This window comes from Pinus tabuliformis, chromosome 5_1 (assembly GCF_031772625.1).
Source record: "Pinus tabuliformis cultivar Carrire ecotype Pingquan chromosome 5_1, CPIR1, whole genome shotgun sequence".
Taxonomy (NCBI): domain Eukaryota; kingdom Viridiplantae; phylum Streptophyta; class Pinopsida; order Pinales; family Pinaceae; genus Pinus; species Pinus tabuliformis.
In genome coordinates this window covers 811,164,150-811,186,428 of record NC_142305.1, presented here as the reverse complement: position 1 = coordinate 811,186,428, position 22,279 = coordinate 811,164,150, and the positions used below count along the sequence as shown (strand labels likewise).

The following is a 22,279-nucleotide window of genomic DNA, read 5'->3' as shown; positions in this document are numbered from 1 at the left end:
CAAAAGAACTTTTATTATTGTTACAATGGCTTATTAAAGCATGGGTTTCATGCTTGGGTCATCATTTTATTAGTCAAAGTCAGCATTGTGGACTCCTAGGATTAATAAAGAGTCATTAGTGTCATTGTATATTTTATGAGACAGTTGCAGACTAGTAGCAGTCAGACGTTGACGAGCGTAGTGCAGTGTTAACAACAAATTAGTTGGCTCAGTGCAGAATTGGTAGCAACGCAGAATCTTCAGTGACAGTGCAAATGCTAGTAGCAGTCAGGACTCAGGGGACGGATGCATCATACTGAAGACATTTGATTCTATATTTTGGATGCTTTTCAGTTGTAGATGTTGCAGTTGCAACAACAACAGATGAGAGGCAGTTGCAGTGTTGATAACAGTACGGGAGTGTCAATAGTAACATAGATGCAACATCAGAGTTGCGCAGTAGTTGGTGGGCAGCAACAACCAAACATCAACAGCGTGATAGGAGATGATACAGAGATAGAGTGTTATGGCAAGATGTGCAACACTAGAATACATTCCTCGCTAAGAGGGAGCGTTAGTTTTTGTAGCATCGGATGTGTTCTAGCCATGAAATTTGGTGGAGAGGCTAGAATACATGAGATCTCCAAGACCCAAAAATCTTTTCTGGAAATTCTAGCTAGAAGTGACTTAATTAGATTATTAACCAATTTTTTAATGTTTCCTAAGTCTAAACTTAGGAAAATTGGTTAATTAATCAATATTAATTAAGTCAAGGTGAGAATCATCTAGAAACTCACACGAATCGATTCCAAGATGATCCTAGCCATCGATTAAGTTTTAATCTTGGCCGTTGGTGCTTCAACAGTGGATTATAAGAGGAAGTCGATGGGCACTTGGAGAATACACTTGAGAACACCAGAAATTCGATTTCCTTGGCAGATCGATTTCTAGAGTAGCAACAATCAACTACTGGAGAGCCAGAGATCGAAGTAGTGAGTGAGGGGCAGGGACAGTGAGTCCAGAGGAATTTTCCAGATTTGGAGAGGCAACAACAAGTGACAAAAGGGATCCACGCAAAAGCAACACAGAGACTGCATAGAAGCTGGCGCAAAGAAGTTCGATTTAGCTGAGGAGGAGGTTGATTCAGTTTCTAGAGGGCTGGAGAGTCACTTCCAGCAACAGAGGCAGGCTAGACGTCTTGCTTAGAGGCATAATCGAGACACACGTGTGAGAGACAGCTCGAAGGCAGCGCAGAAGGGCTTATGTTGGGGTTTGGATGACCAATTTTCTGTAGAAGCCAGTGTCAGGATTGCTTGTGGTGTGAGAGAATTCATTTCTCTCTAATTGTTTCTGTCAGACACTTGCTGATTGGATTTCCAGTTGGGAATCCATAGATTATACTCAGATTTCACTGCTGCTCAAAAAAACAAAATCCTCATCTGCTGCACTGGCTTTCCCCATTGGATTTTTCGGGGACATTTGTCCAATAATAACGGTGTTAATTTTTATTTGTGTATGCTAGCATTTCTCAGTTCCAATGCTATTTTGTTTCCGCAGTTTTATTTGTGAAGGTTGCAGAGTGTTTATTTCGATGTTGCCGTAGCAATAAACTAAATAATTAATTTATCAGTTAGAAGAAATAATACTAGTTGTTGTAATAGGATTCCAAATTTGGAATTTTCACATCTTCCTCCAAGTCAAGTCGCTTAATCTAATCCAACAATTCGATCTGTTTGTTTGACCTAGATTTTCGTCCCTCCTACAATTACCACTTGCCCCAGAAATTTCGGCCCTACAATAGTTGCTGTAGTTACCCATAAATTTTGGCCCTCTGTAATAGGTGCCCCAAAAAAATGTGAACCGCGGAGAGAATAGCTAATCCACACGTGCGAGTTGTAAGTGAGAGAAGAGAAAGAGAATTTGTCTTTCTATTTGTCCTATTCGTCCTTGTCCTTCGCTTGCTTGCCCATAAACTGTCTTGTGTGTGATAGACTGAATGCCCAAGTGGAGGAGTAGGTGCTGCCTTTATATAGTGATCTGTCTAGGTCGAATGGGTGTCTTTTGGAGCCAGGGTCGACTTGACTTGGAGGGAAGCCAACATGTCACTTTTGGAGCAAAAATTACATTTCAAAAATTCAAATTTTCATCTTAAAAAACTCTCATTGGAACTTTGACTCAAAATAATTTTTCCTTTGACTCAAGTATTTGTAATATGCTTTACAATGATAAATACAAATACATCAAGTGACCAAATATACATTATGAAGACCAATTGTAGTTACAAATTCAACACTTCCTCTTAACTAGGGAGGTATTCATAATCACTGTCAAAGGTGTTCTCAAATTGACAAATTTCTATAAAGAATAAGGTTATCCATCATCACTAGCATAATCATTTATCATCAGCATCTGCTAGTGGCCATATCCGAGGTGGTACAAAACCCATGGCAATGTCATCAGCATATCAGGACTCACTCCTCCAAAGCGACCAGTTCTCAAATCCCATGGCCTCTTCTTAGTCCAAAATGCTGAGACCCTTAACTAGCAAGCACTCACTCACCCTTCTTGGTGAGCACTCTCGGCCAAGTTCTCGCTCAACCCTTTCCTAGTTGGTTATCGAGTCTAGATGTTGAAAGGACCTCACTCCACCTTACCTGGTGTGTAACTAGGGTCCAAGACCTTACTCCACCTTTCTTGTGTGTGATCAGGGTCCAAGACCTTACTCCACCTTTCCTGTGTGTGATCAGGGTCCAGGACCTTACTCCACCTTTCCCGTGTCTGATCAGGGCCGGATGTCGAGGGACCTCACCCCACCATTCTTGCTGCGTGATTAGGGTCCAAGGCCTCACTCCACCCTTCTGGGTGTGTGATTAGGGTCCAGGGTCTCACTCCACCCTTATGGGTGTGTGACCAGGGTCTTCCAAGAGACACTCACTCAACCCAGCCTGTTGAGCACTGTGGGTCTCTTGGACCCATTCTCCCTTTCAGGAGAATGTCCATCCGTGCTGTAGGCATATTAGCACTCCCTCTTAATAAGAGGGGTAATCTCCACGAGCCCCAACTTGTCTTTGAAGTACACGAACTTGTCTCCCAGCAATGACTTTGTCAAAACATCAGCTGTTTGCTCATCGGTGGAGATGTACTTGAGCCTTATTGCTCTCCTTTGTACCATGTCACAGATGTAGTGGTACTTGATCTCAATATGCTTCGACTTGTCATGGAACACAGGATTCTCTGAAAGCTTCACACAACTTTGATTATCGCAGTGTATCACCGACGATTCCAACTCTTGGCCGAACAATCCTGCAAACAAATTCCAAAGCTATATTGCTTCGGTACAAGCCTCATTAGCTACGGTGTACTCTGCTTCAACAATGTTGAGTGCAATCGAACCCTGCTTCTTGCTCATCCACGATATCATAGCGGATCCCAATTTGAAGCATACTTTCGAGGTACTCTTCCTATCTTCAACACTTCCTGCCCAATCAACATCTGTATATTCTTGTAGCTATACATCCTTGTTTGCAACAAATCTCAAGCAATAATTCACTGTACCACACAAATATCTCAAAATGTGCTTCGCTGTAATCCAATGCTCATGTCTTGGTTCAACTTGGAACTGGATCATTGTGTTTACAACAAAGCATATTGATATGTCCAACATGGTGTTAACCAAATACATCAACAAACTAATCAATCGTTGTTACATGGATGGATCTACCAATCTGGAGTCAGAGCCTCTTAGATTCTTCAAGTTAGTCAACATGGGAGGCGCCATGGATTTGCAATCCATCATACCAAATCTCTAAAGGATTTCTAACACATACTTTCCTTGACTAAGGAAGACTTTGCCAGGATTCTGCCATACTTCTACTCCCAAGTAATAATGCATCAACCCAAGATTCTTCATATCGAACTTATAAGCCCACTGCTTCTTCCATTGAATGATAAGAGGCTCAACACATGTCAAAAACAAGTCATGTTATAAAATCATAGGTGCATTATTGATAACCTTAACATAAAGGTTTGGATCGACATCGCTCTCGGTAAATCCCATTCTTGTCAGATAACTATGAATGTGATCCTACCAAGCTCTTGGAACTTGCTTCAATCCATACAAGGCCTTCTTCAACCTGCAAACATGAGATTCCTTTCCATATGCCTCAAAGCCTTGAGGTTGCTCTATGTGCACTTCTTCCTCATTCACACCATTGAGGAAAGTAGTCTTCACATCCATCTAGTGCAATTTCCATCCCAATAAAGCAACAAAAGAACTGATGGATCTAATAGAGGTGTACTTGACAAATGAAGCAAAGGTCTCATCATAGTCTTTTCCCACTTTTTGGGAGAATCCTCTAGCCATGAATTGCGTGTTAATTTTCCACTATTCTATGCTAGCACAATTACTTAGCTCAATTCTTTCTTCAATTAGCAATCACTTTCAAACAAATTTATTCTTCCAATGATAATGAGCAATTGTAGATAGAACAGTAAATCCAATGAACAATAGAAGACAACCAAGAGCAATGACAAGAGAGACAAGATTTGGTCAAAGACCAGGGAAAAACCCTTTCCAAATTCTTCTTCTATTAGATTGTCATCAAATGTTCAGCTGAGAGATACAATGTTCCACTTCATTAAAATGAGTCAAAGGTCAACAACTTTGACTATCCAATTCACCTAACCAAAAACCAATGAGAGATGAGTCCAAAAGTCAAATCTAATACCAAAGTCAAAGTTTGGAATTTTTGGTCAAAGTCAACAGTAGTCAAAGATGCCCTAATAAGTCAACGTCCAACAATCAAATCAACTCCAAGTCAACTCGTTCAACAATCAAAATATTTGGCCTTCCTTGCTAGTCAAAGTTAAGTCAAAACAGTGCCAAAAGAGCTCGGTCAAAGGAGAGAGAAAGTTGCGGTCAAACACTATGGTCAAACTTTAGTAAACAGACTGCCAGTCAACCCAAGTTAACCTGCCCAGATAATTTTGGTTCCTTCACCAAGAAATTTGGCCTCCAAAAATTGGAATTTCGCAAGTCAAACCAAGTCAAAATGCCAAGTCAAAGTTGGTCAACAAGTGGCCAAACAAAAAGTCAACACAGAAAATCAAATCAACCTCCTTCCCTTCACACGCGTGAGCTCAGACTCCTTAATTACAGACTTGTATGAACCAATCAAGAGAGGAGAGAAAAGAAGAGATGTGTTGATGTGATGTTTAAATGAGGTGACCTTCATGTGTATTTATATGTGATTTTGGAGACCCAATTTTGACTTTAGGTTGACCTTTTGTGTACTTGTGGGTTTTTCATTAAAAATAATATTTTTTGTTGACCAAATTATTTTCTTCCAAGGGCCAAGAGGGTCTTCTCTGGATGAGGAAGGTTGTCCAAAGGAGGGAATTTGTCCCTGAGTTGTCAAATTAACACTCCCTCTCAGCTAGGGAGAAATTTCCGACTGCATCATGAATCTCATCTCAAAAATCTCGTTATCTTCATCATTGGACCAAGTCATATCTCATCTCTACTAATCTCTACTCATCTGCTGAACATTCTCGAACCTAAAGAAGAAGAATCATCATAGGGGAGCTCAAGCTACCAGCCTATATCCAATGACAATAGGCATTATAACCCAACTTGTCATAAGAGACAAGGATCACACATCCTATTGCCTGTTGATCTTCCCGCCTTGACCCTTAAGAATCAAGTGGTAGAACACCCGCATGCTTTCACTTGGGGAGGATACCCCAACTTACCAGTGGTAAGGATCACAAACACCCAAGTCTTCACACCAATTGGCTAAATGGGGAGGACAATCCCAACAAGCCGAACTTGTGGGTACGATGCCAACTGGGGTATACTCTGGATAGCCCAACTTGTAATGAATGACAAGGATCACATACACCCTACAATGACAATAGGCAAGATAGCCCAACTTGCCATAAGTGACAAGGATTGCACATCCTATTGTTTAGAGATCCCTCAATCCCAGGAGCTCTAATGGCTCAATTCCTCACCTTAAGAGCTCAAACAAGGGGGAAGAGCATAACTAAGTGTCGATCAACTAGGACCCTTACCTAGGAGGGTCACATTGTTGCTCTCTGAAGACCAAGAACTTCCCTTTTGGCAAAGCCTTGGTGAGAATATCTGCTATCTGCTCGTTTGTCGAAATGTGATGAAGTCTCAGACTCCTCTTTGCACCATGTCTCGAATATAGTGATACCTGATCTCAATATGCTTGGACTTGTCATGGACTACGAGATTCTTTGCCAATCAGATCCCACTCTTGTTGTCGCAATATATAACTGTCATATCCAATAGTTGCTCAAACAACTCTCCAAAGAGCTTCCTTAATCATATAACCTCACAACTCGCCATGCTGGCAACAATATACTCAGCCTCGATAGTACTCAGGGCAACAAACTATTGTTTCTTGCTTATCCAAGATATCATGGCAAATCCAAGGCTGAAACAACATCCTGAAGTACTTTTCTTGTTAATAACATTTATGGCCCAATCCACATCAGTTTATCCATGTAATCTCACATCTCTTGTAGTGTACCTCAAACCAAGATTAATCGTCCCATGAAAATATCTCAGCACATGCTTAGTAGCAACCCAATGTGCATGTAGAGGCTTAATCATGAATTGACTCAAAGTATTAATTGCAAAAAATATGTTTGGATGGGTGTTCAAAAGGACCATAATGCCCTAATCAATTGTCGATGCTAAGAAGAATTTGGCAAGTTAGGTCCTATAACATCTCCACATAGCTTCTTAAAGTCCATTTCCAATGGTGTGGCCATGGACCTGCATTCTACCCTTCTAAATATTTCGAGTAGCTTCACAAATCACTACATATTTTCCTCGATAAAGGAAAATCTCACTAGGTTTTTGCCACACCTCTAAGTCCAGGGAATAGTGCATCAGTCCAAAGTCTTTCATCTCAAATTCAAATTTTGGGATGTGGTGTAGAGAGGAGCAGTAAGGCTCCATCACATCTCGATTGATGAGCAAATAACTGACATGCTTACCAAGTGTTTGCTGAAAGGGAAGTTCTTGGTCTTCAGAGAGAAGCTTGGACTAGTGGATGTGACCCTTTTGGGAAGAGGTCACGGTTCATCACGAACATTGAGCTTTGGGAGCTCTTGGGGGCGTGGGGTACTCTTCGGAGCTATAGGGTAGGAAGATCCTCATCATTTTGATAAATTGATCTCCCCTTGTCGAGTCTGGGACTTGATAGAGTACATTCACCAACATGCATCCTACCCACAAATCGGGCTTGTTGGATTGCCACTCATCTAGCCAATGAGTGAGGAGACTTAGGTTGGAAGATCTTTACCTATGGTAGACACGTCTGGTAAATTGATCTCCCTAAGTCTGGGATGCATGGTGTTCAACCACTTGATCACTAAGGATCAAACTGGGTGACATAGGGTTTGGAAGATCTTTGTCACTTGTGGCAAATCGATCTCCCCTATTGTCAAAGATATAGGGTTTGGAAGATCTTTACCTTAGTGGTAAATTGATCTCCCCTATTGTTTGGTTGGATTTTTGATCAGTGGGCTGGACATGGGGTTTGGAAGATCCTTGTCACTTATGGCAAATCGATCTTCCCCATTGTCTTTGATATAGGGTTGGAATATCTTTACCCTAGTGGTAAATTGATCTTCCCTATGATTTTTTTTCTTCTTTAGATCGAGACATCATTGTTCTGAAATGAGCAAAGATGAGCAGGGTTGAGATGAGATATGTTGCAACGATGATGAGACGTGAGACTGATGATGCAGATGGAAATTCCTCCCTAGCTGAGAGGGAGTGTTGAAAATTGGCAGCGGAGGGAGCAATTTCCCTGTTGGAGAAGCTAAGGAGACCCCTCTTCCACTTGGAAAAATCAAATTTGCACATGGAAATTTTTTATTATTAATGTTGGTCCAAGTTAACTCAAATTTGTCAAGTCGGCCTAGAAGAGAAATTCGACATCCTAATTCACATATAAATTGACCTTCGTTGACTTCATTTGAATTTTGAAGGCATCACATAACACATCACTTCTTCATCATTTGGTTTGTACATCTTTGAAATATTGCAGGTTGACTTCACATGTGGGAAAGGATGGGAAGGAGTTCTGTTTGACTTGTGTTGACTTTTGTTTTTGGGCATCTTTGACCAATGTTTTACGACTCCGACTCCGACTCCGACTCGGCCGAGGATCGACTCCGACTCCGACTCCGACTCGGCCGAGGATCGACTCCGACTCCGACTCCGACTCGGTAATGACTCGGCCGGCTCGATTTCAATGACTCGGTCGTTGTAAAAAATACATTAAATATTTATTTTTTTTATAAAAAAACATAATTTTAAATATTTTAAACATAATTTTAAAGATTTTCATTCATGTTTCCAAACACATAGCATTATAATATAGATGGAAGACAACATATGATCAAAGTAGGCTCATGAACCAATCCATTATATCAAAATGGTACCCAATGGCAATACATAGTCAACTGTCATACATGATCAAAGACTCAAAACAAAATACAAATAACCAAGGAGGCTAGAAATGGCCTCTACAACAAAAGTAAACTGTGATGCTGACCAGACTCCAATACTAGTACTACTGGCTAGTAGCTACTGCCAGAGGAGCCAAGATCATCTCGACCAATCTCTGGATCAGACTCATCATCATCATCAGAGTCAGACAAGGGGCCCCATGCCTCCTCCTCATCATCATCGTCTCCAACTGCAACTGTAGAAGTGGTGCCAGTACCACTAGCAGGCTGTGCAGCAGATGCAAGCTGAGATAGAGTAGATATGCGGCTGCGCTTCTGTCGTGGCTGAGCAGAGGAAGCACCTACAACTGGAGTCCTACTCCTCGGAGTCCTTGCTGGCTGTGAGACTGAGGCTGGTGGATCGGGATTTGCATTCAACTGAACAGGCTGAAGTGGATGTTCCAGTTCAAGTTCATCAAGATCCTCATCAGGATCAAACTCTGGTGCACGACTCTCCACTACCCAATCTGATGTTGGATCAATGTCTTCCAACACAATGGGATCTGAATCAGGTCTTTTGTTCAGCAATTGGTTCCGTCTGAGCCGAAGGTTGTATTGGACAAAAACTAGATCATTCAACCGTTTTTGCTCCAAATGGTTTCTCTTCTTTGTGTGAATCCTCTCAAAGACAAACCAATTGCGCTCACACCCAGATGCACTGCAAGTTTGACTCAAAATACGAATTGCAAACTTTTGCAATTGAGGGCACTGGCCACCAAAGGCCTCCCACCATTGTGCTGCAAAAAACATAGGAGTGTAATGAATTATGAGTTAGATGAAGGCTGAAGCTCAACAAAATTACAATTACAAATTATATCTAACTTTCAAATTATAAATGATTTAACAAACTTTAGTCTTTAATAAAAAAAGTAAAACTGTAAAACCATTAAGAAATTGAAAATTGAAATTTTTGTTTACCTGGCTCATCTGCTTCTCTTGCAATCTTTGCTAGGTTCTTCCCAAAGGTACCTGTTGCATTGCTGAAGGATGTGACCTGTTGATGTATCTGCAGCTGATCAGACTCCGATGGGATCATGCGTTCAATGCAATCAACCAGTCCATCTCTGACCTCCCCCCTCAAAGCTCCTGACTCCTTAGCTCTATAATGATACCGTGGGTTCAAAAAATACCCAGCTGCATGTATAGGGCGATGGAGTTGATTGTTCCATCTTTCATCAATGATTGCCCAAATGGGCCCATACTTTGCCACTCTATCCTTGTATGCTGTCTTTATTTGCTCCTTTGCTTGATCCATATCCTCATAAATGAAGCCCATAGCCAACCTTTCCCCATCCACCAACCGCAACACCTTAACTAGTGGCTCAGCAAGCTTCACAATCTCTGCTGCCTTTCTCCAAAAAGTTTCATCATGGACTTTCCTTTTCAATTCTCTGCCTTCTGGTTTGTTAGACCAATTGGTTTGATTCCATTCATCACTGGAAAACATCTTTTGCAAGTTTCTATGTTGGGAAAGCATAGATTGCAATGTCAAAAAATGTGTAGCAAATCTAGTGATGGCAGGCCTAATAATATCCTTGCCTCCAGTGTGTTTCCTCATGAGACTCAAAACCAGTGTATGATTGTAGATAAATTTTGTTATGCTTTTGGCATTATCTACAGTGTTTTTGACCCAATCTAGTTTTCCAATATCCTCAAGCATGAGGTCTATGCAATGTGCAGCGCATGGGGTCCAAAAGATGGTCTTGTGTTTTTCCTCTAACAGTTTACCAGCAAGAACATAGTTAGAGGCATTGTCTGTGATGATTTGAACAACATTAGCCACCCCCACATCCTCAATAACCTCATCCAATAGCTGAAACAACAAGTGGCCATCTTTTACCTCATCAGATGCATCAATTGATTTTAAAAACATGGTTCCCTGTGGGCAGAAGACAAGAAAGTTTATGATGGTACGGTTTCTTTGATCAGTCCATCCATCTGACATGATGGTACACCCTGTTCTTGCCCATGAGTCCCTGAACTCTTGCAAATACTCATTAATGGATTGAATTTCTTTCTGCAAACGAAACCCCCTTAGCTCTTGCATAGTAGGGCCTTTGAAGCCTTTTCCAGCAGCATGTATGGCATCAAACATAGGCTCATAATATGGTGAACGAGCAGCATTAAAGGGGATATCAGCATCATACCACCATCTAGCTATGTAGTCACAAGCAGTCTCCCTCAATTCTTTCTTCCAATGGTCATCTAAAGTGGGCTGAATTTGACCTTTACTAACTTCAGGACCATGTGCATCTGATGGAGAGGAGGGAGTGAAATAACTTTTGATAGTCACATCACCCTTCATTCTACCCTTTCCCTTATCTTGAACAGAACCAAAGAGGGAGGAACATAACGGAAAGGGTTGGATGCCTCAGTTTGAGGGATAGAGGAAGAACCCTCAAAATCATAGTGGGGGTTGGTAGCCATCATTCTTTGTATCTCCCTCTTCCTCCCAATCTCAGCCTGTATCTCTTGTTGCGTAGCCTTATCTTCTTTAAATTTTTCAAAGCTGGCCAACAAATTCTTTCTAATCTCCTCAATTTCATCAGAGGGACATGGGGTAATTTGGCCTTTAATCCCTGCCAAGTGTTGTTTCAGCCTATTAATCCCCCCAGGACCTGCCTTAATTTTCCTATGGCAAAACTTGCAACACATCTGACTATCAACCATTTCAACATATGCCCAAGCAGGATCTTTTGCTCTAGGTGCCATTTTTTGACTAGGAAAACAATATGAAAATGAAAAAAAAAAAAAAATTGATTCAATGTTCATTTATTTGACTAAAAACACTCTCTAAGCTTTCTTGATATGCACCTAAAATTTACTAAGCAAAAACAGATTTATAGAGGTGGAAAAAAATACCTCCAGGCACAAACTGCCTCCTCAAGCTTGCTCCAAAAATCAGCTCCTCAATGCTGCTCCAAATGGCTGCCCAAGAAGCTCCTCACTCCAGCTACAATGCTCCTCCAAGACTCCTCACTGCTGCTCCAAAACAAGCTCAAGAACTGCTCACTAATCCTCAAAGAAGACTCTCACTCAAATGCATAAGACTGCTGTGAGTGAATGAGAGCATTTGGCTGTCTTAAATAGGGTTTGGGAGGGGGAAATGGACCCCAAAAGCACTTAACAATTTACCTAAACCCTTTGGAATCCATAAACTGATTTTAACTTTACCAAAAATCCAAAAAAAAGTGAATAAATTTCATGATTTACGTGCCCAGCCGTCGTTTCATTGACTCGGCCGAGTCAATACGGACCCAGCCGGGTTGACCGAGTCAACTATGACTCGGTCTCCCGAGCCGGGTTGCTGGCCGGGTCATAAAATTTTTTAATGGCTCGGTATGACTCGGCCGTTTCCGAGTTGAATCCGCCGGGTTGTAAAACAATGTCTTTGACCAATATTGACTTTGCTTGACTTGGATTGGTTTGATTGATTTCTGATCTGCTTTGGGAGGCCAAAATCAGGGAGACTTTGACCGAACTTTTCTGGCCACTTTGACCATCTTTGACCGCATACCTGAAGCTAGGGTTGCCCGCAGGATGACCGTTGACTTTGACAAAATTGTAGGAGGTATGCTAGATCTATTTTGATTGGGTTTGATTGAGGAAAAGAGGCCACATTCTTTGACTGGTTGACCGAAGTTTTTTGAGCATTGTCGATCGTTGACCTTGCACTGGTTAGGGTTGCTGTTCTGTTGGCTAAACTTTGACAGGCCCAAAATTGCAAAACTAGTACTTTGACCATAGTTGATTTTATTGCTCATCATTGATTGGCTATTGAATTGTTGACTTGGATAGTCAAGGCTTTGACCTTTGACTTGTTGTTGGATGTACTTGGACTATGTATCTCTGTTGAACAATTGATTATCTATTAGAAGAAGAACCTGGTTGGGTTTTCTTCCTTGTGCGGTTTTCCCCTGGTTTTTGACCTAAATTTGTGTCTCATTGATGTTGACTATCTTCTATTGTGCATATTGTTCACTGTTTTATGTACAATTGCTTACTGTTATTGGGTGATAGAAAATAATTGGAAAAGTGATTGCTACTGAAAAAATAAATTGTTTAAGTGATTGTTGCAACATAGTGTGAAAAATCCTACACTGTAGGAACCCCTACTGCAACAAATTTGAATTTACTTCACCTACTTGATTTTTAATATACATTAACCAAGTTATTCTTCTGAATACTGAAGCAAATTACTTTTGTAGCCTACACTAATTAAATATTTGATCTCATGGAACAGAAAACAGAGCAAAGAACAAGATAAATAGGACACACTTATTTTTGGACACAATAGGCCCTGGAAAAACTCAATGCGGGAAAATCGGTGCAACAGTTCTGAGGGTTTATTATTATGCAGGAGAAATATTTGAATACAACTCTAGGATGCTCATCTAGCAATCCTTTACAGAGAAAATATTGGCGAAAAATCTGAGTGAGTTTTACCTCACTTCACCCAGTAGAATTCTGGTTGATCCGGCACAAGACTGGCTAACCCCGGCTATTTCTGTGCTGGCTTTGCGTTAGCCCTGCGTCACCTTCTCTGCCCTCTGCGTCAACTCTCCCTGCTGTTCTGGCAGTTCTCGGCAGTTCCGGTTGTTCCCGATAGTTTTGGTTGTTCCGATAGTTATGGATTTTGCGTGACAGGCAGCTTTTCTGCGTCATCTCTCCTGGCTACTGTGCTGCCTTTGCGTCAGCTCTCCCGGCTGTTGCGGCAGTTCCCAACAGTTCCAGTAGTTCCCGAAAGTTCTGGCTGTTCCGACAGTTCTAAATTCTGCGTGACAGACAACTTTTCTGCGTCAGCTCTCCCAGCTATTGCACTGCCTCTTTGCAAGCTCTCTTCGCCTCTCTGTTCTGTATTTTCCAAAAAGTCCTTCTCTCGGATTCTCTTTGCCCCTCAGCTACAAGATCTCCCCAATCGATTTTCCTCCTGAGAACTTCTCACCTCAGAAAATCGATTTCCTCAATCTCTGTGTGTGTGTTTCCAAATGAACCCCAAGCCTCCATTTTATACTTTTCCTGTTGAGTCTTCAACGACCGAGATTAAGTCTCTAATTAATGGCTAAGATTAAAACATGACTTGATCCGTCTTCTAGATCATTCTCACCCATATTTTGATTAATACCCATTAATATTTTAATTTCCCTAAGTTTAGACTTAGAAACTCCATTAAAAATATTAATTATTTTAATAAAATACAATCCGGGTGGAATTTCACCAAATGGTTTCTGGGTTCTTTAGAACTCATGTGCCTTAGCTCTCCACCAATTTTCAAGGCTAGAGCAGTTTCGATGCTACCAAAAACTAACATTCCCTCTTAGCGAGAAAAGTGCTCTAGCAATAATGTCCACCTGCATGCTGCTTTGTTTCTGAAGCACCTCCTTTCTTCACTATTGTTGCCGCCAACACTGTGCTGTTATTGTTACTGTACTGCTATCCATGACACTGCCACTGTCATTGCTGCATCTGTATTACAACTCCCTCTCAAACGCTGCATCTGCTATGCTGCTAGCACTGCCACTGCTAACACTGCATCTGTACTGCAACTCAGTTGTTGAGAGAAGCAACTAAAAAACATCCAAGTTAGTTGAACTTAACTGTGTTCAACATAATACAATGAATGTTGGAATTTGATTGCTGCTGATTTTGACCCTCTGATTCTTTTGCGCTACTGCTAACTCTTGCACTGTGCCAACTGCATTGCCACCAACCTTGCTCTGCCCTGATCAGTTTCTAGTCCCAAGCCACTGCATCTGTCCTCCAAACTCTCCACTGCATCATCTGACACTAAGTCCATCTCGTTACTGCTGAATCTTGGGCTCCCGTAGAAAGGAATTGATCCAAGAGGTGGACACCTCAAGGATCCTGCCCACATGTAACCCTACCGACTACAGCTCAATATCGCCCCATCTCCCCCTTGGAGATGCGTGGGCACTCATGGCAGACTCTTCCTTGTCGATCTTCGCGACTGCGACCTTTGGATCATGCTTCTTGTCCTTATCCTTTTGCTTCAAAGGACACTGAGATGCAAAGTGACCCATCTCGCCTAATCTGAAACATTTCACCTTCGAAATGTCTTCCTTCTGCTTTGGCTTCTCTTACCCCTTCGATGCTAGAGTTGCATTTTCCTCCTCCACCTTTGTCTTTGTGCCACTCCCACTACTACCATTAAGGTTGACCTTCACTAGGTCCCTCCTTAACTCCTCTTGTTGAAGAGCCACCCACATCTCCTCCCACGAAGGTAGTTTTTCCCTGCCCAATATGCTTTGGACGAAAACTTGCCATTCATTCGAGACTCCATTTAGGGCTATCCTCACCATCGCAGTTGGCGGAGGAGTGGACCCCATTGCAACAAGCTGGTCTCTGGTGTCCTGAAGACATTGAAGATAGAGGTTCACCCCTTCTCCTTTCTGCATCAAGGTCCATTGCAACTTCTGCTCTAAATACATCTTCCACTATTCGGAAGAGCCTTCATGCAGAGACGACAAGGCTTCCCACATCTCCCAGGTTGTATCCTTGCCCTGCAAGTGTGAGACCACATTATCTCGAACTCCATTGAGAATGAGCCTCTTTGCCTTCCCCTGCTCGGACTTGTACTTCTTTTGATCGTTGTCAGCAGGAACAACTACAACACTTTTGATGTAGGCCTCGAGATCATATTCCTCCAGAACAACTAAGATTCTGGTCTTCCATATGACATAGTTGGAGGCTCCGTCCAACCTATCCTGATCTCTGAGCCCATGCGATGCCATCTCACCCGACTATTGAATTGACTCCTCTAGTCACTGCTTAGCACTGCTCAATTGCTCAACAAGTGAGAAATTCGAACTTTCTGGCAAAAAGTTCGATGAGGAGAAAATTCCCATTCTACGAGTCTTCGTTCTTTTCCAGCGGATTTCTGCCCCGACAAAAATTGTGCCCTTCAAGCACTGCGCTAAGGCTCTACGTCACTCCCTCTGCCTCTGCAAACTCACGAACTGGAAATCGTACCTCTCTGTCGTCTCACTCAGAGAGAGATTTCCTCGGATCTTCTTCTTGACAAGGACTGTGCAATCCCTTCAAGGGGATTCGAACTGCTGCCAAGTGCAGCTTTCGACCTCATTGCTCAACACTTGATCTGCTCTTCTTGTTTCAAAATCAATCCTCTGATACCATGTGAAAATTCCTACATTGTAGGAACCCCTACTGCAGCAAATTTGAATTTACTTCACCTACTTGATTTTTAATATACATTAACGAAGTTATTCTTCTGAAACTGAAGCAAATTACTTCTATAGCCTACACTAATTAAATATTTGATCTCATGAAATAGAAAACAAAGCAAAGAACAAGATACATAGGACACACTTATTTTTGGACACAATAGTCCCTGGAAAAACTCAATGTGGGAAAACCAGTGCAGCAATTCTGAGGATTTATTATTATGCAGGAGAAATATCTTAATACAAATCTAGGATGCTCATCTAATAATCCTTTACAGAGAAAATACTGGCGGAAAACCTGAGTGAGTTTTACCTCACTTCACCCAATAGAATTCCGGCTGATCTGGCACAAGACTAGCTAACCTCGGCTATTTCTGCGCTGGCTCTGTGTCAACACTGCGTCACCTTCTCTGCCCTCTGCATCAGCTCTCCCGTCTGTTCTGACAGTTCCCGCTGTTCTTGGCAGGTTCGACTATTTTGGCAGTTTTGGATTCTGTGTGACAGACAACTTTTCTGCATCAACTCTCCCAGCTACTGCACTGCCTCTGCGTTAGCTGTCCCAGCTGTTCCGACAGTTCCCAACAGTTTCAGTTGTTCTGACAGTTCTAAATTCTGCGTGACAAGCAACTTTTCCCCGTCAGCTCTCCCTGCTATTGTGCTGCCTCTTTGCAAGCTCTCTTCGCCTCTCTGTTCTATATTTTCCGAAAAGTCCTCCTCTCGAATTCTCTCTGCCCCTTAGCTGCAAGATCTCCCCAATCAATTTTCCTTCTGAGAACTTCTCACCTCAGAAAATCACTTTCCTCAATGTCTCTGTGTGTGTTTCCAAATGAACTCCAAGCCTCCATTTTATACTTTCCCTGTTGAGTCTTCAACAGTCGAGATTAAGTCTCTAATCAACGGCTAAGATTAAAACATGACTTGGTCCACTTTCTAGATCATTCTCGCCCATATTTTGATTAATACCCATTAATTTAATTTCCTTAAGTTTAGACTTAGGAACTCCATTAAAAATATTAATTATTTTAATAAAATACAATCCAGGGGGAATTTCACCAAACGGTTTCTGGGTTATTTAGAACTCATGTGCCTTAGCCTCTCCACCAATTTTCAAGGCTAGAGCACTTCCGATGCTACCAAAAACTAACACATAGAACATTGTGAAAATTAACACATTTCTTATATCCTGATGGAGAATATTTGTCTCTTCACTCTTCAGTTTTGGCACTTGTGGATGCTGTCATACTTGGAAGTATTGCTTTTATATGTAGAACATTTTGCCTTCTACACTACATATTTGATTTGATATTTGTATTTCTTCCTTGTTATAATTCAGGTCTCCTAGATAATTTTATTCTTTTCCCCTCCATGAATATTATGCTACCCTTCATGAGTATTATGCTACCATCTTGTTTTGCAATAGAATCTGGATATTAAGTTGTGCTAAACATTTCTTTCTGCTGTCATTATGGCTAATACTCTGTTAACCTTTTATATTGGCTTTATTCCGTAAAGTTTAAAATGTTAGAGAATGTTTTAACATAGAATGCTTGGCCAGTGTGTTTTTTTATGAGAAGGGCAAGACAACTTTTGAAACAGATTATGTTTCACTTCTTTGTCTTGCAGGGAGCAGTACAAAGTATTTGATGTTTGCAATGATTTGTTATTGATGTATTAAGCAATTTTTGATCAATCAAGGCAGCTGTGGTAATGTGATGTGAAGAAATAAACTATTTATTTCAACATTAACTGATGGCTGTTCTACTTTTTCCCAGGCACCAGTTATGCTTCCAAATTTTTATGGGCTAATGGAGTAACACTCTTCAAAGTTCGGGATGAAACTATAAAATTGCTAGGAAAAGCTTATCCACTTTTCACCAGTCCAGAGCGTCCACCACTAACTGAATCTGCACAGAAGGCATTGGATTGGGCTGTTGATGAGAAGCTTAAATCAGGTAAGTTTATCTGGAAAACTATCTGAACTATTGGGGTATTTTGTTACAATGGAAGCATTTTCAAGCTGGTGAGATTCTTTTTAATCTTTACTATCATACTGAACTCTGTAAACCTTTATGTTTAATATTCAAGTTGCTTATAAATTTTGTTGATGTTTAGCACTTCAACCTCATATTTCTCTTTTATCAGATGTGTTTCAGCAATTAACCATAAACATAGTTGAACAGAGATGCATCCCCATCCTTGGGAGAAGCATACCCAGTGTTTCCCCATCCCTAGGGGACAGGGGAATGGGGGAAATGCTCCCTTTTCCTCTGGGATATCAGTGGGAGAACCCAAGACATCTCCCCTATCCAACCAGGGGATGTTCGGGGATTTGGGGACCTGACAAATCTTCTCAGGGCCAGGTTGGTCCTCTACAACTACTATAGGCCAGCCTGCAATACCCACCAGCTATAACGGCCTTTTAAAATCATATATCAACTGTATAAAAATTGGCTACTGCTGCATTTTCATCCCAGTTTCTCTATATAAAATTGGCCTGAGTATATAGCATCAAGTTCTGAAGAAAATCCCACGGACTATTAAAAAAATGTCAAAGCGGCCATATTAAAATATGCAAATTGCTGCTCCCATTGACCAGTCAGAGAATGAAGTTTAACATTAAAATGTAAAAAAATGGGCAGGTTGAGGACAGGTTCTTTCTTCAGAGATCTCTCTTGTAAATCTCGTCAAAACACTTTGTCTTGAGATTTAGTTTTCTTTCTTATATGTTTTTTGTTTTTGTTGCCCCACTCTCCTCATCCCTTGGAAATTTAACGTGCCTCCCAGCCTTTCCTAAACCTTCTTCTCCATTCCCTCACCCCCTTTGTGCAAAACTTGGTGCAACATAGCTGTAAATCTAAAAAACAATGTTACAGATAGTGGCGATACATTGCTGACATTGTGTTATATGGTGATTCTCTCATCTCTATGATAGTATCACTGAAAAAAATTACAATTTTCCAACCGTGAATATATTGCAATATATTGACAAAACATCATGATTCAATCGAAAAAATTGCCTTGTCCATGACAGATTACCTTTAAAGTCCAAAATTTTGATTTATTTTAAAATGCAGAAGCAGCTAATTGAGAGCAAAGAAGAAATTCACCATCTTCCTTCGAGCTAAGGATGAAAATCTAGTGTTGCCAATTGCCATTAGTTATAAATTGTGGAGTGGGGATTGATTCACTAATACCTTGGGGAATCAGTGGATACTGTGTGAAATGGGTTTAGAATTTTAAAAAGAATTAAATGAGGGCTGCCCCTTAATGCTCATAGCAGCCTTCGGAAGTCAAAAACTCTTAGAATATCATCTGGAATCAATAACAATGAAATAGAGAGGTTAAAACCATAACTTTGGTTATAGCATGCAGACTCAAATCAATGAAGAGTCAAGAACGCGACTAAAAAATCTTGTTAACTAACAGAAATTCCTGTACATGAGTTATGGAGTTCATCTTGGGAGATAAATTCACTTAAGCAAAGAGTCCAAATTGTTATATTTTTTGGTGTAATATTTGTTGAATTTTGTAACTATAGTCAGTCTTTGTAATGTACATTTGGCCACTTGATATATTATATTGATTATTGTAAAGCATATTTTAAATGCTGAGTTGAAGAAAATTATATTTTGAGTCAAGTCCCATTTGGACTTTTGAAAGAAGAAAATCTGAATTTTTGAAATTGAAATTTTTGGCTCCAAGTTTGTCAAGTCAGCCTCCTTCCAAGTCAAGTCGGCCTAGGTGGGGACACACCCTTTCGACCTAGGCAGATCACTATATAAAGGCAGTTCGACCTCATTCTCTCACCACCAATTCGCACTCTCTCAAGAAGAAAATTTTTGGGCATCCTAACAAAGATCAAGAAGGACAAGAAGGACGAATTGGATCTCTTTCTCTCTCTCTCAAGCTCGCACGTGTGGATAGACTCTCTCTCTTTGCAGTTCGCATATTTCTGGGCAGTTTCTGTTGCAGGGGCCAAAATTTCTAGGCAGTTGTTGGGGGCCGAAAATTTGAGATTCTGGTAGTTGCAGGAGGGCCAAAATTTTGGGTTAGATCAGGGAGAGTGAAGTGTTGGATCAGGTTGGGAGACTTGACTTGGAGGGTTTGACCAGGTGTGACCTAGTTAATGACTAGAAGGTCTAGGTGTGTCTCTTGTTGAATAGAAGAATTCTCTATTGAAAAGGTTGTTGGGTTTTCCCAGGGTAAATCTTGTCTTCTCTTTGTGCATTGTGATCTCTATTGTTCTTGTATGGTTGAATTTTTGAAGTATAATTGTTGAATGATATATTGGAATAATTTAAAAGAAGATCAACATCAAAAGTAATTATCAGTTTTTTAGAAATATTGTGCTAGTCTCTATTGCACTTAGAAAATCAACATGGTATCAGAGCTTTGGTGAAGGAAAAGAACACTAAGATCACCTTTGAAGAAACCCTACATTGAGATCACTATTGTTGAAGTCCTTCTTGTTGATTTGCATCCATGGCTTCTTCTATGAAATCTGAGAACAAGTTGGAAGGAGCCTCAAACTTCAGAGCTTGGAAGCTTAGAATTGATCTTATTCTTGCAAAGAACAAAGTTTTGGATATTGTGACAGGAAAGGTTGTAGAACCAACAAACACTGTAGGAAAGGAAAAGTTTAAGGAGGATGACATCACTGCCATGAGTCTTATTGTGGACTCCATTAAAGATCATCTAATTCCCTATATTGCAAAGCTTGATACTTCCAAGAAGATGTATGATGCCCTAACTAATCTATTTACTATCAAGAATGTTGGTCAAGCCATGAGCTTGAAGAATGAACTTTGTGATGTAAGGATGACAAATGATGACACCATGGCTTCATATTTCATAAGGATTTCACAAATAAAAGACCAAATTCAAGCAATTGGAGAAACTATTTTTGAGAACGAACTTGTGACTACAACACTCAATGGTCTACCTAGATCATGGGATGCATTTGTAGCAGGTATAAGTAGTTGGAATGAATCTCCTTCATTTGAACAACTATGTACCTTTTGTGCTGAAGAAGAATCAAGGCTAATATGAAGTGATAAAAAGGAAGAAGCTTTTCAAGCATTTGCAAGTCCATTCAAGAATAAAGGAAAGAAGAAGTTTGGCTTTCAACACAAGAAGTCAGGAAGGAGATCTCCTTCTCCCCAAAAGAAGGATATGTCAAGGATTCAATGTTATGGTTGTTAGAAATTTGGACATTATAAAAAGGATTGCCTTGAGACAACTAATAACAAAAAGAGGAAGGGAAAACAACATGCTTCCGCTACCGACGTTGAAGATGAACATCCAAAGAAACCTAAAGGTGACAAATATTTCTTTTACTTTTCTGCTCTAACAGGTTCTATTGCAGATGATGATGATATGTGGCTGGTAGATAGTGGTGCATCAAGACATATGATCGGAGATCGTGGAAATCTTACTAACATGATGGAAAGGAGGCTATCCCAAAGGGTAGAGCTTGGAGACAACCACAACTATGCAGTCAAAGGAATTGGAAAGATATCCATTGAGCTGGAGTCTGGTAACAATGTTCATCTCTACAATGTTCTATATGTACCAATCTTGAAAAAGAATCTAGTCTCCATTTCATGTTTAGAAGATAAAGGAGATAGAGTAGCTTTTGTGGATGGCAAGGTACTTGCTAAAGTTTGGCATCTCAGGGATGAATTTCTCCCAAAAGAAATCACATCTTTTAGTTTTGTTTGAACCACCTATAATAAAATTTCATTTCTGACAATTGTAATATTACTTTCCAAAAATAGAAAGTCACATCTCAATTTGAAAGTGACTTTCCATAAACAGAAAGTCGTGTCTAAATGATCAAAGATGATCTCAACATATGAAATCCACCTTAAAATCAAATCTATCATGATTATACAAGTCAATAATTAATATTTTATCCTTACTAGTATTATTATTATTATGATACTATTATTTATAAAATAGTCTAAAGTCATTAATAGATTAATAAAAACGATTTCTCTCATGGAATAAGTAAATTAAATTGAGAATCTCTTACTTGGCAAACCAATCTCTCTCTTGAAACAAAATAGTAACTCCACACTTAAGAGAATGCAACTCTCCCTCACTAATTCAATGTGTGGCAAAAGTGTAGCTCCTCATTAAATGCACTTGTAACTCCCTCATTCAATTCGATTTGTAACTCTCACCAAATATTCTTTCATGTCTAAGTGTAACTCTCTCTCTCCCTAATTCTAATTGTAACTCCTCAAGACAAGTGTACCTCTCTCTTTGTTCTTGGGATGAGTTACACTTCTCAAGTAACTCATGTTAATTTTAGATAACAATGGTATGTTCCATGCTTGAAACAAGTACTTAAAAGTCTTTTACTAGCCCAATATCAATTTCCAATTGAATGTCCAACAACAATCACATAAACCCTTAATTCACATTGACAGTAACTGTAGATAGAACATAAATGGTAAAACACAGAAGACATGCCAAGACAAGAGGACACCAAAATTCGGCTAATGCTGGGGAAAAACCTCAAGATGGGGAAAACCCTTGATCAA

At 40.4% G+C, this 22,279-nt stretch overlaps 1 protein-coding gene across 1 annotated transcript in view; it reads left to right on the top strand.

Moving 5' to 3' along the window:
• LOC149167400 (ATP-dependent Clp protease ATP-binding subunit CLPT1, chloroplastic-like) overlaps positions 1–22,279 on the top strand; it is a 231,037-nt gene that overhangs the window by 127,898 nt on the left and 80,860 nt on the right. The window contains exon 4 of the mRNA XM_089432974.1: positions 17,504–17,683. Within this exon, the coding sequence (XP_089289100.1) occupies positions 17,504–17,683 (180 nt within the window). The remainder of the gene's footprint in view (positions 1–17,503; positions 17,684–22,279) is intronic.